At 42.5% G+C, this 12,733-nt stretch overlaps 1 protein-coding gene across 11 annotated transcripts in view; it reads right to left on the bottom strand.

The window, feature by feature from the left end:
- Syne2 (spectrin repeat containing nuclear envelope protein 2) overlaps window positions 1-12,733 on the bottom strand; it is a 300,742-nt gene that overhangs the window by 57,608 nt on the left and 230,401 nt on the right. For all 11 annotated transcript variants that reach the window (XM_074067818.1, XM_074067817.1, XM_074067815.1 and 8 more), the window contains 8 exons: window positions 8,876-9,046; window positions 8,316-8,446; window positions 6,582-6,786; window positions 5,294-5,473; window positions 4,512-4,640; window positions 3,028-3,182; window positions 2,777-2,921; window positions 1,213-1,307 (listed from right to left, as the gene is read on the bottom strand). In XM_074067818.1, the coding sequence (XP_073923919.1) occupies window positions 1,213-1,307; window positions 2,777-2,921; window positions 3,028-3,182; window positions 4,512-4,640; window positions 5,294-5,473; window positions 6,582-6,786; window positions 8,316-8,446; window positions 8,876-9,046 (1,211 nt within the window). The remainder of the gene's footprint in view (window positions 1-1,212; window positions 1,308-2,776; window positions 2,922-3,027; window positions 3,183-4,511; window positions 4,641-5,293; window positions 5,474-6,581; window positions 6,787-8,315; window positions 8,447-8,875; window positions 9,047-12,733) is intronic.

Here is a 12,733-nt window from a genome sequence, read left to right on the forward strand (position 1 = left end):
AGCCACTTTTAACTTCGTATAACGAGAGGCAGTGTGCAGCTGGCCAAAGGGGTTTAGCAGAAGATCTTTGTGCAGCACCTGTTACCTTGGCAGTGTGCACAACAACCAACCCCTAACACTGGAGCTATTTTAACAAATACGAATGTAGAAAGCGAACCAATGGGAAAGACACTGTAATGCTATTGATTACTGGAGGACGCACTTTATGTAACTTTAACAATAAAGAGAGTGCTTTATTGCAACTATTCAAACTAATTCTTTCCAGATAAATAATACCTTCCAAATGAGAAAGAAGGCCTTTTATCTATCATGGGAAAGTCATGCTTTGTCATGTTCATCAAATAAATACTAGCTTATTATCCTGAAACTGGCCTGAATTTATTACTTCAGTTATGAAGAAAAGGGTTTTGTATTTCTTAATCAGGCTAAAAGAGCGGTATATGGATGGTGAGCATGAGAAAATCTATACCAATCAGGACACTAAGAGAAGTATTAAAACCGGGCTACCTCTGCATTCTTGCCACGCATTGCAGCTCAGTTATGGTCAGCAGGCTGGCCGTGGAGGCTCAGCTCAGCCTGGCTGGCACTGCCCACTGACCCAACCCATACCCGAAGCCTGGAGAGAGATCCTTCCCTTTACAACGATGGCATAGCTTCCTTCTGGGAACAACAGTAGGAACTGCTTACAACTCATTTCAATTGTTCCTTTTAGGTATTTGTCACAGCAATGCAAAGCTGAGTAACACAGTTCCCAGTAACCTACTATATGTTTTATGAGGAAGTAGAAGAGCCTGTGGGCTACAAAAATAAGAAAGGATAAGGAAATGGGGAGACTAGTTATTTGATATGATTACTGCACGTTATATCCAGGGATTGAAATACCACACTATACTCCAGAAATACGCACACACAAGAAAAGATGATTGAAGCCAGGTGCCATGGGCTCACACCTATAATCCTAGCTGCTTGGGAGGCTGGAAACAGGAGGATCACAGTTCGAGGCCAGCCCAGGCAAACAGTTCATGAGACCCTATCTCCAAAATAACCAGAGCAAAATGGACTGGAGGTGTGGCTCAAGCAGGAGAACCTGCTTTGCAAGCAAACCCCTGAATTCAAATCCAAGTCCCACCAAAAGAAAAAAAAAAGATGATTGACAGGATATTGGTCTGTCCCAACCAACTGCATTGGTTCTGTAAGTCTGAGGCAGCTTACCTCTTCTCTGTTTCTGTTGTGTCCAGGAGTTGTAAGGACTGGGTGACATAAGAATCAGCAATTTCCTGGTGTATAGAAACTTCAGCTTCTAACATCTGTACATGAGTTAAAATACAAACTATCAGCTAATCAAATGCATTTTTATGACTATGGAACTCATACTTCCTTTTAAATCTCAGCTCTCAGAAGATATGTGAAATGATTAATTTTTAATTTATTTGAACTCAACTAAAATGCTCAATGTCCTATCAGTATCACCTAGGAACACAATATTAAAAGCAAACAGATCTAATAGTAACTAAGCTAAAGACCCATTTTCATTGGATGATCCTTTTTCTCTTTGACAGTTTCACTGTGTAGCTTAGGCTGGCTTGAACTTGAGATTTTCCTACTTCGGCCTCCCAAGTAGCTGGCATTACAGGTGGGAGCCACTGTGCCCAGCTTCACTGGATGATCTAAATGTAACTATGTAGACTTAAATCCATTACATTAAAACGTTACAGTGAACATGGTAGTCGCGCACATTGCTGAAACACAGGACAATCAGGAGTAGTAGTACTTTAAATATACATTAGCACAGCATAGGAAACTCCTATTGAAATTGTTGACACTGCAGTTGGAAGTACACCAGGTGCTTCAACGGGGAGGCAGTGAAACTGCAAAGGTAAAATGAAGTACTTTAACATGTTCTTGGTAGCATGGTATAATGTTTGCATTCTGTGAAAGCAACATTGCACTAGAAGCTTCCAAGAACCGCAGAAAATCTAGGAGTGTTGCCATTAATAAAATGGAATGATAAAACAGTTGAAATTTATGAAATGTGGGAGAATTTTATAAATGGTCAATTGACATCTGAATTTGCTTAAGGACATACATTCTGTAGTTAAGAGACTCAAGCGGTATAGCACCTGCCTAGCAAGCATGAGGCCTTGAGGTCAAACCACAGGACCAACCAAAAATGAGTGACTGTTGGAATCTGGGTATGGTGGTGCACAACTATAATCCCAGCACTTGGGAGTCTGAGACAGGAGATAGTGAATTTGAGGTCAGTCTGGGTTACTTAGTGAGCTCCAGGCCAGCTTAGTCTACATGGTGAGAACCTGTTCAAAAAACCAAAACTAGCCAGATGCCAGTGACTCATACCTGTAATCCTAACTACTTGGGAGGCTAAAATCAGGAGATCATGGTTCCAGGTCAGCCTAGGCAAAAAAAAAAAAAAAAAAAAAAAAGACACCACCTTAAAGGAAAAAAAGCTGGGTATAGTGGTGCATGCCTGTCATCCCAGCAACTGTGGAAAGTTTAAAATAGGTAGCTCATGGTCTGGGCTGGCCTGGGCAAAAAGCGAGACCCTACCTCCAAAATAAGAGAGCAAAAAGATCTGGAGGCCTGGGTCAAGTGGTAGAGCATCTGCCTAACAAGTGCAAAGCCCTGGGTTCAAACTGCAATACTACCAAAGAGAAAAAAAAAGGAGATGGGTGTGTGTGGGGGGGACATGGATGGGGACTCAGTCCTGGTGTTTCCCCGTCCCCGCGAAGATCAACGACAGCAGAGGGCACAGGTTTACCTCAAATGTTTTCTGCTGCTCCAGGAGAGCTGGGAGGTTGTTGTCAATATCCCCTTTGAGCAGCGCTTCTACCTTCTCCAAAAGTTGGACCCACTTTTCACAGCAATGAAGAAACTTCTCATTCAATCCACTTCCCTGAAGCTCACTAAAAGGTTCAAAAACAAAGCAGAACCACACCATTCTGACATTCCTGAGCCCAAGCCATTCATGTTACCTTAACAGAGACCACGCCAGAGGAGGGATGCTCCCACCTGCAGCGGTCCAGCGCTGTGGCCGTCGCCCGGATCCACTGCCGGTTCACATTCTGTAAGGTCTTTACCGCCATGTCACTGAGGGGCAGCTTGAGGCTCTCTTCATTCAAACGGTCAATGTCAGGTGCCTGGGCTGTCAGGGCCAGCACATGAGTCTATGAAAAAAAACAATGAAGTCCAGATTTTTGGAGTTAATAGATACTTACAGGAGGAAATGCCTCCTTCTATCAAAGATGAGGGAAAATGGGGAGAGCCTGCATAGGCAAATGACTTGCACACAGTCAAATAGATAGTTAGGGTTAGAATAGGGTCTGGGTTCAGCCCTCTCAGCGCTCTCGGTGCCTGTTCTGGGGTACTAGGCTACACACGTGGTCAGTCCAAAACAGCCCAGAAAGTAGGAAGGGACAGTAAATATTTTCTTTGAGTAAGATAAAAAAATGGTCATTTTAGCCTGGACTTGGTGGCTCACCTGCAACTGGTCACATGGCATGGCCAGCAGATCAAATGTAAATTTGATCCTTAATAGAACTCCAGCAAAGCATGGTTCTTAAATCCTATTTTAAGAAAGGATTCCAGGCTGGGGGCATGACTCAACTAATACAGTGTTTGCAAGCCTGAGGCCCTGAGTTCAATCCTCAGTCACACACACACACACACACACACACACAGAATTCTACCCATATGAATATGACAGAATATGAAATCAGAACAAACAGACTTATCAAAACTTTATTTTAAAAAAGATATTCCAGGGACAGTCTCTAGGTCAGCTCTATGTTAAACAAACATCTTTCATGATATCCAAATTATCTCTAGAACTGTGCTGTAATGTTCTAGGTCAGGGTTAGCAAACATTTTCTGTAAAGGGCCAGGTGATAAACGTTTCAGGCTTTTGGAGGTCAGATGGTCTCTGCAGCAACTATTCAACTCTGCCTTGCAGCAGGAAAACGAACAGAGACCATGTGTAAATGAAAGGGCATGGTTCGAATAAAACCTTATTTACAAAATTAGAAGGTGGACTCAGATTGGGATTGTCTGCCATAACTTGGGGACTCCTGATCTAGGTTATGAATATTGACCAAGATCCAGGATTCCTTAATTGTTTCATTTATGTTAACTACACAAAACTTACTAAGGTAATGAAAAAGGAAAGATTGCCAATTTTAATGGAATATTTTATATTTGGTCTTCCCCTAACCAGAAAAAATTCAATTAATCACAGTAGCCAATTCCTAGATTATTCTGGTTCACTGAGGTTAATTCATAAAGACCTCTGAAAAATCTACGAAGTAACTATGACATATTGCTAAAATAGATCCCTCTGCTGTTCTACTTTTCTAGACCTTAGGGCTGGGAAGAAAGGAAGCAAATGACTACGCTCAAGTTAATTAGGCTGCAAACAGATTCTATAATGCAAGAGTAACTAGCTTATTTCTTAATCTTACATGATCTAAGCCCTTAGGAAAGGCAAAAATTGCCAATACCATGAATGAGTCAGGATTTTCTTCTTTTTCTTGATGATAAAGTTTATCCAAAGTCTCTTCCTCGTGTGTAATAAGACCTTTTAAAGATTCCAGCCGGTCCCCAAAATCCTTAAACTGTGAAAGAACAATCTAGAAAGAGAAGCATGGTCATTAGAAACAAATTTCATGAGCATATGTAACAAAATTAAGCACAACCTTAGGGGCTGATAAAAGTTCAAGTTATTTTCAACCCTCAGCAGGTGGTTATTATCTCAAAAAGTCACAGATGACTGTTGAAGTGAAGACTGGATTTTTGCTCTGCCTTTGAGCCTTCCCAGATGAATGGCTGACCTGCTGGGGGAACCATCCAGGGAAGAGCTAGACAGTATCCCTCAGTCTTGCTAGCTAAATTTTCTTCTTCCAGCTGATACTCAGACACCATATTAGAGCTTCATGGCCTTCTATTAGCTCGCATACTACAAGCTTTTCAAACAGTGAGTAAAGAATACAAATGGCCATGCTTCAAACAACTACTTAGGACTTAATTATCCTGCTGGAAAATCCAACCTGTGGGATCTGAACAGCGTGTGAATATTCCACTTGTTAAACTTAATATGGTCAACAAGAAACAAATGGTGTCTTAAGCTCTGCCTGCCCACTTCCCATATGTTCAGGAGGCTTCATTCTGCAGTTCCCCTAAGGTAGGTCCATAAAGAACTATTACTTCATAAGATACAGGGGGCTGTGTGAGCATAGTATGCAAATATCCAAGAACACAACTTAAATGGAGAAGTAAGATGAACCTCAAACTCGTTTGCTTTCACCAGCAGCATCTTTTCCAAATAGGCAACTCTCTGGAGGGCATGCCGTTGCCCTGAGAGGAGCCCAGGAGTGCAGGACTCTGTGGGTTGAGGGAGCCGATCCAGGAGGGTGGAATCAGAAAGAAAGGCTTCCTTTGTCTTCTGCACATCATCCTGCAGCTCCTAGAAAACAAACAGGAACCACAAGACCTTAATTCCTCCTTTCACACCACAATTCCCTGAGACTCTCCATCAATATCTAGAAGAATTTCTGCCTGGAACTAGGACACCTAAATTTTTGTTATTATTTATTTTAAACTTGGGCTAAGTTTTCCTCAAATGATTTGTATTACTAGTGCTGCTTTGAAACTTGTCAGTTCAGAGTTAAAACTGACCAGTGGCCAAGAGAGATAAGGTGTCTAGTTTATAGATGCTAGAGACCAACTGGGTGGGTTGACCCACCTGGTTGATCTAGCACTTCAAAGACCATTCTACCCCCATCCCCTGCCTCAGACTTCCTGACGTAAATAGATTCATTTCCAGAAACTGTAGGATCCCATTTGTTAAGCTGGTTTTAGGAATACTCTTGGAAATACCATCTGTGAAATTTCCAGGTTCTTATTTTGTTTTGTCTGAAACAATAGAGCAGGGAGACGTTGATCAGAAATGTAGATCACAGCAGTTGGATACCTACCTCTTAGGTGAATTGGTTATTCTTTTAAACAACCTGTAGCATCCAAAGATACAAAATGCATCTTGCCACTGAGCTTAAAGTGAAAAGCATTCATTTTTTGGGTAGTCCTTACCAGTAACAGGAAAGACCCCACAGAGGAAACCGTAGTATTCTTAAGTGTAGTCTAAAAATCATTATGCCCATAGAAAAGTCATATTAACATGGCACCAAGTCCGTGGTTATTTATAAAGCAGGAGATTCAACAGCAAGAGATTCAGCAGCTATTGTTCTTAGATTATCACACTCAGAGGAGACACTTTTGCTTCATTTCAGACATTAGATGAGGCTTTCACTTTTGAGTTTTAAGGAAGCACAGTAAAACAGTGTGAAAGAGTACACTCAGAAAGAGATGATGTCAGGACCCCTTGACCCAGCTGCTACCTGGTCCTCCCAACCCCACACATAGCATCCCACCCATGTCCTATACAGCCTGCACAGGTCACTATCCTGACTTCTCTGTCCCTGTGGTCTGTCTTGTCCCAAGGTCATGGCTGTCCCCCACTGGCCCGTCTGTTGGGCTGACTTGGGTTCGGTTTGCCCAAAGGGCTTTACACCCACCTTTACATCCCGTAGGGCCAGTGGCAGGACCTCTGCCACGTTATTCCCAGACATGTTGATGTTTGCGAGCTGTTCAAACTTTGCCTCCTGCAGTGCCAGTCTGGCTGTAGCTTCTGCGTGGGCGCTGTGATAAGCCTCCCAGAGCTGTAGCTGACTCCCGGCCTTCTGCAACTGGTCTGCAAGGTCTCGGTTCACCTGAGTCCACCTGTCGGTGAGATGTGAACAGCAGGGTCCTCAATCCACCCTTTCCCTTGTGGCCTAAGTACAATGTGCACACTCTGCCAGAATGTTAACAGCAGGGGGATTGCTTTTCTCAATCAATGGTGTCAACATTATATAAACAGAAATTCAAATTAGGCTTCTCACTTGACTGTATAATACTCAACAAAAATAACAAAATTTCTGATTGGCAAGAATTATCTATTTTGTTATATGAATGTCTCTTAGGCAAAGGCAGAGAAAGCACCATGTAGCTGGTGAAACTCCACCCATGGAGAAGCAACCTGTTCATAGAGGCTTTAAATAGATCTTAAATTGTTTTCATGTGAAATAAGTTTGTTGTGCAATTACAAAACCAAAATATTCTCTACATGAAAGTAAAAATGAAAGGAGTTCTTTTATTCCATATACAGACTGTATCTTGCCTTTTTTTCTCCACTTGACTCTTTGGAAGGCAGCCGTGTTCACCACTATGCTACCAAGGCCAACAAGTGAATTTTTTTTTTCTTGGTGGTACTGGGGTTTGAACTCAGAGCTCATGCTTGCTAGACAGGAACTCTATCAGTTGAGCCACTCCGCCAGTCTCCATTTGACTTTTTGAAAAATACGTATTTTCCCATGCTATTAATTAAAAAAAATCCTTAATTTTAAATGGTTGTACAAAATGGTCTGCAGAGTCTATGGAACTTGTCCTGTGTAGTGGTGACCTGAATCCCCCTAACGGCAAATGTATCTCCTTATGTTTGGAGGGTACCCTGATACTGTATGTGGAGTCAGGTACATTTCTATATGCTCTTCTCCTCCTTTCTCCTCCCCCTCTTCCAATAAGGACTGGATTAGAACCTGAGGACACCACTGCACTGAATATAGTTGGGTGTCCTGTGTTCAGTACTTGTTCAAAGATGACTTACTGGAGAGGCTGAGTTGCACGGAGTAAGAGCTGGGGATACTCAGGGCAGCTTAACCTCTTCATCTCTGTCTGGAGCACGTTTGCCTGAGGCCGGCTTTTGTTTCCCAATTGTCCAAATTAAAGCCTCACAATTAACTAGAGCCACATTCCTTAGACCAGCTTTCATAGCTGCCACAAGCAGTTCATAAGGGGCTCCTTCCCACCCCACAATGGATATTCTAGCATGCTTTTTTCCACCTTACAATATGGAAATACAGTGGTGCTCAATGCTCCCTGTAGATTGCCCACCTGGCCCACTGCCTAGGGTGTTTTTGCCTCTGATTTCAGTGTTCCTGAAATGGCACCTGGGATTTAGTTTGCTCTCTGCAAGTGGCTATGGTGGGGCTGCAAATAGGACTTTTCTAGACTGATTGTCCCAAACACTGTCTGAGGCATGTGGTAGCTCTCATGACATTGAACCTTACATGAATTAGATCCTCCAGAGTGGAGGCCAGAATATGAACAGAGGACTAAGAAGACTCTATAGGCCAATGTCACCTCATCTGTCACATGTCAGTAAGAGCAAGATGTGCGGTCTGTCCTTTAAATTGTATCTTAAAGTGTACCTTGAGTGAGTATCCTGGCATTTCTCCTCGATTATCTCGGCAATTGAAGGGCAGGAGTCTTTGAGTTTGGCAACCACCTGCCGGAGTTTCTTCCAGCTCCCTTCACTGCTCTCAGCCTCGTCTTGAAGGGCCTAAGAGAACACAGCCAGAAGGTCAATTTCAGATGACCTGGCCACCTCCCAGGAAGACAGCGGCCTCTCAGCACTTGCTGCTGGACAGCAGTAACCCAGAAATGATGGGTTACTGCAAGAAACGAGTATCAGATGGAGGAAACAATGAGGGCATTCCTCCCTGAAGCTGGACTTTTAAGAACTGAAGTGTAAACACACACACACACACACACACACACACACACACACGGCAAAACATTTCAACTATGAAATAAAATGGACACAGAAAATGAAGGAAAAGTCAACATCCAGTCTGATAAGCTCACTGTTTTGCTCATGGGACTTACTTTGGAATTTCAGGCTCTCCCTTTGAAACCACTGTGGAAAGCACAAAGCATGTGTGCCCATCACTGTGCTTGCTTCCATTTTGCCTTGCTCTGGTTAATTTACCTGGAGGTTCTGCACCTGGCATCTCAAGGCCTCCAATGACAAAGCCGCAGGCCTGCTGTGTTCCAGGCAGTACCCAAACCGGATGGCCATGGTATTAACATCATCATAGAGCTTGTCATACGCCTTCCACTCCTGTAGCACTGACTGCAAAGAGCTTCTGAGCTGAGTGACCTATGTGCAAAGAGCAAACACCAACTTAGAAAATCCTGAAGAAGAGATAGCTCTGGTTCTTTTTTTCCTTCCAGGGAATCTACTATCATGCCCAATTTAGGCATTTTAATTTAAGAGTACTAGAGGGTCTTCAGCATTGACTGAAGGGGGAAGGGGTGGTCAAGGAACACCAAAATCTCAGAGAAGGCCATGATTTAGAATGGGTGAATGGAAAGGGGCCTGAAGATTAGACAGATTTCACTGAAGGGTCCAGCCAAGAAGGGACAGCCTAGGGGGAGACCACGAGCAAGAGATGGAACTGTGAGCTCAGGCCAGCTACACTCCACTAGTTTTCTGTTCTTGAGCAAATTCTTCAATCTGTTGTTGGTTTCCTGACCCACAAAACAGAGTAATAAATGAAAAAACCAAACTAAAGTGTCTGTGAAGATGCTCTAGAAAGAATTATAAACAGAAGATGGTACCTGTGTCACCTGGCTCTTAGATCTGATTACTGCAAAACAAGGACAAATTGGAGAGGGATCAGCCAGAATGGTGGCCAAGAACAAAGGAGGACACTAGGCAATGGTGGGGATATATTACCCACTGGTGTGTTGATAATGATGAAACATTTTGTTACCTATTTAAAGTGATCTCTGATATAAGAAGAGTACGTAAGGACATGACTTAACAGTAAAGGACAAAGTTACTACACAAGAATAGACAAAGGACTGGAAGATATTTCTCCAAAGATGTACAAGCAGTAAATAAGCACATGGAAAGTTGCTCAACATTCACAGTCATTAGGGAAATGTAAACCGCAATTACAGTGAGACAACCTACAACATCCACTTAGATGGCTATACTCAAGAAGTTGGATGTGGAAGAACAGACCCTTGTATACTGCTGGTGGGAATGGAAAACGATGCAGCCAGGGTTGGAAACAGTTTGACAGTTCTTCAAAAAGCCAGAATTATGACCTAACAACTGTCACCTTAGCTACACATCCAAGAGCACCGAAAACATGTTCACATAAAAACCTGTGCATGATCGTTCATAGCAGCACAGTTTGTAATGGCCTCAAAATGGAAACAACCCAAGTATTACTCCACTGACAAATAAACTAAGTGTGGTGTATTCATACAGTGGTGTTTTACTCAGTCATAAAAAGAAATGAGTGGCGGATTCATACTACAACATTAATGATCTTGAAAACATGCTAGATGTTGGGGATGTAGCTCAGTGGTAGAATGCATGCTTGGCAGGTATGAGGCCCTAGAGTCATGGATCTCAGAACCAAAAACAAAGGTAAGTGAAAGAAGGCCGACACAGAGGCATTATGTCCTATGTTTCTATTCACATGAAATGTTCTACATAAGTAAATCCATTAAGAAAATAGGTAAGCGGTTGCCAGGGAGCGGGGATAGGTAGGAACATGGAGGCACTGCTAACGGTGTGGATAGGTGGGTTCTTGAGGTAATGAAAGTGTTCTGTGATTAGACAGAAGTAGGGGCTGCCTATCTGCGTGAGGACCCTAAACACCACTGACTTGTACATTTACTAGGGGAACTTTACAACATATGAATTATATCTCACTTTGAAAAGAGAATGTGGGTGGAAAGGGGCCGTGATCACTATGGTGGCTTCAGAGGACATCTTCACTGGTACTGTGTTGTCCATTCTTGGACATATGTCACAGTCCTGCATTTGACAATTCGCCTCTACAGGGTGATCTCCATAATCAACAGGAGAACAAATTCTTCACTCCAAAAGGAAAATCCATACCATGCTAGTATTCTGACCCCACTAGCCTACTTCCTGCCTCTCCGGATTTGCCTGTGCTGGCTGTTTGATGTAAATGCAGTCATAAAATATGTGGTCTTTAGTGCCCAGCTGCTTTGACTTAGCATGTCATTGTCAAGGACATCTATGTTGTAGCAGACATTGTTACTTCTATGAATCTAGAATATATTGGATACATTGTTACTTCTATCGCTATGAACATTCACATGTAAGTTTTTGGTGTGAACACGTTTTAATTTCTTTTGGGTTATCTACCTAGGAACGGAACTGCTGAGTGGTGTAATTCTGTTTGATGTTTTTAGGGACTGCTACACTATTTCTCAGTGTAGTTGGACCATTTTATGTCCCCATCAGCAGTGTACGAAGATTACAGTTCCTCTACATCTCTATAAACGCTTGCCTTTGTCAGTTTTTATTATAGCCATCCTAGTGGGTATGAATTAGAATTTCAGTGTGGTTTTGATTTTCATTTCCTTGATGGTTAATGAGCTTCTTTGCATGTGTTTACCGGCCATTTGTACTGTATTCTTTTGTTCTGTTTTATGAGGCAGGGTCTCACTATGTAGTGCAGGCTGGCCTCAAACTTCCAAATCTTCTGCCTCAGACTCGCGAGTGCTGGGATTACGAGCATGTACCTCTACGGCCTGCTTTATATTTGTTAGATGTCTGTTCAGATAAATTCCCCATTTTCTCGTTTGGTTATTTGTCCTTTTATTATTTAATTGTAATAATTTTTTGTTACAGTGTACATACAAATCTCTCATTGAATATGTGATTTGCAAATATTTTCTCCCATTCTGTGGCTTGTCTTTTCACTTTTCTGATGGTGTCTTTTGAAACAACAAAGTATCTAATTTTGATGAAGTTCAACTTATCTATTTTTTTCCTTTGGTTTCTTGTGCTTTTAGTGTCTTAGGAAACTAGTCATGCAGATTCATGCCTTTGATTCATTTTAAGTTAATTTTTATGTGTTATGAGTAGGGGCATGCCTACTTTCCAGTTTCTCCAGATAAAGACTTCCCTCCCACTGACTTATTTTGACATCCTTGCTGAAAACTCAATCCACTGTAAACATGAGGATTTATTTCTGGATTATCAGTTCTATCCATTTATCTATGTGTCTGTCCTTATGGCATTATTATTTATATATGTGGGGGTTTGTTGCTGCTTTGTTTTTGTTTGTGAGACAGGGTCTTCCTATGTAGCCAAAAATGGCTTCAAATTCACAATCCTCTTGCCTCTAAGTGTTGGAATTATCAGCTTATGCCACCATATCTGGCTTGGTTTTTTTGCATATTTTTCTATGCGTTGTCTCATTTAATTCCCCCTCCATATTTTTGTTATATTGTGACAGTACTGCAATTATCTATTCACATGCATTTTCTACTGTCTGTGAGCTTTGTGAGGGCATGACCCATTTATTTTCTTACTATACTCCCGACAGCAAGCATAGCGACCCACACAAACTATGATGACACGCATGACTTGAAGGAGCTACCCCTGTTTTCCTGCCAGGGTCCAGGGAAGGAATAAGGGTAAAGGTTGCCTGTGAATTTCATTCATCCAGCTCATTTCCAATCCCCTCTTGGATCACAAGGCTGAAAGTGGGTTAACAAATAGCACCCAATGAGGACTGTGGAGGAAAATGCCACCCCCCCATCTTACTCCTGTCTCGGGGGTGGGGGAGTGGGGGGTGGGTACAGGTGGCTCATTTTTCTTGGTGGTGGTCTCTTTCTGGACATGTGGGCTTATATCCCCAGGCATCTGCACTGTCTTCCTCTCTACTTCCTCTTCACCATTGTGCCCCACCTCTTCCCACCGCTGGAATTCTCTTCCAGCTGACTCTGTTCCTAGCTGACAGAGGCCACATGACATAGGATCACTCCCTCCCCCAGGCATCTGCCGGTC

Source organism: Castor canadensis, chromosome 3, assembly GCF_047511655.1.
Source record: "Castor canadensis chromosome 3, mCasCan1.hap1v2, whole genome shotgun sequence".
Lineage (NCBI taxonomy): Eukaryota > Metazoa > Chordata > Mammalia > Rodentia > Castoridae > Castor > Castor canadensis.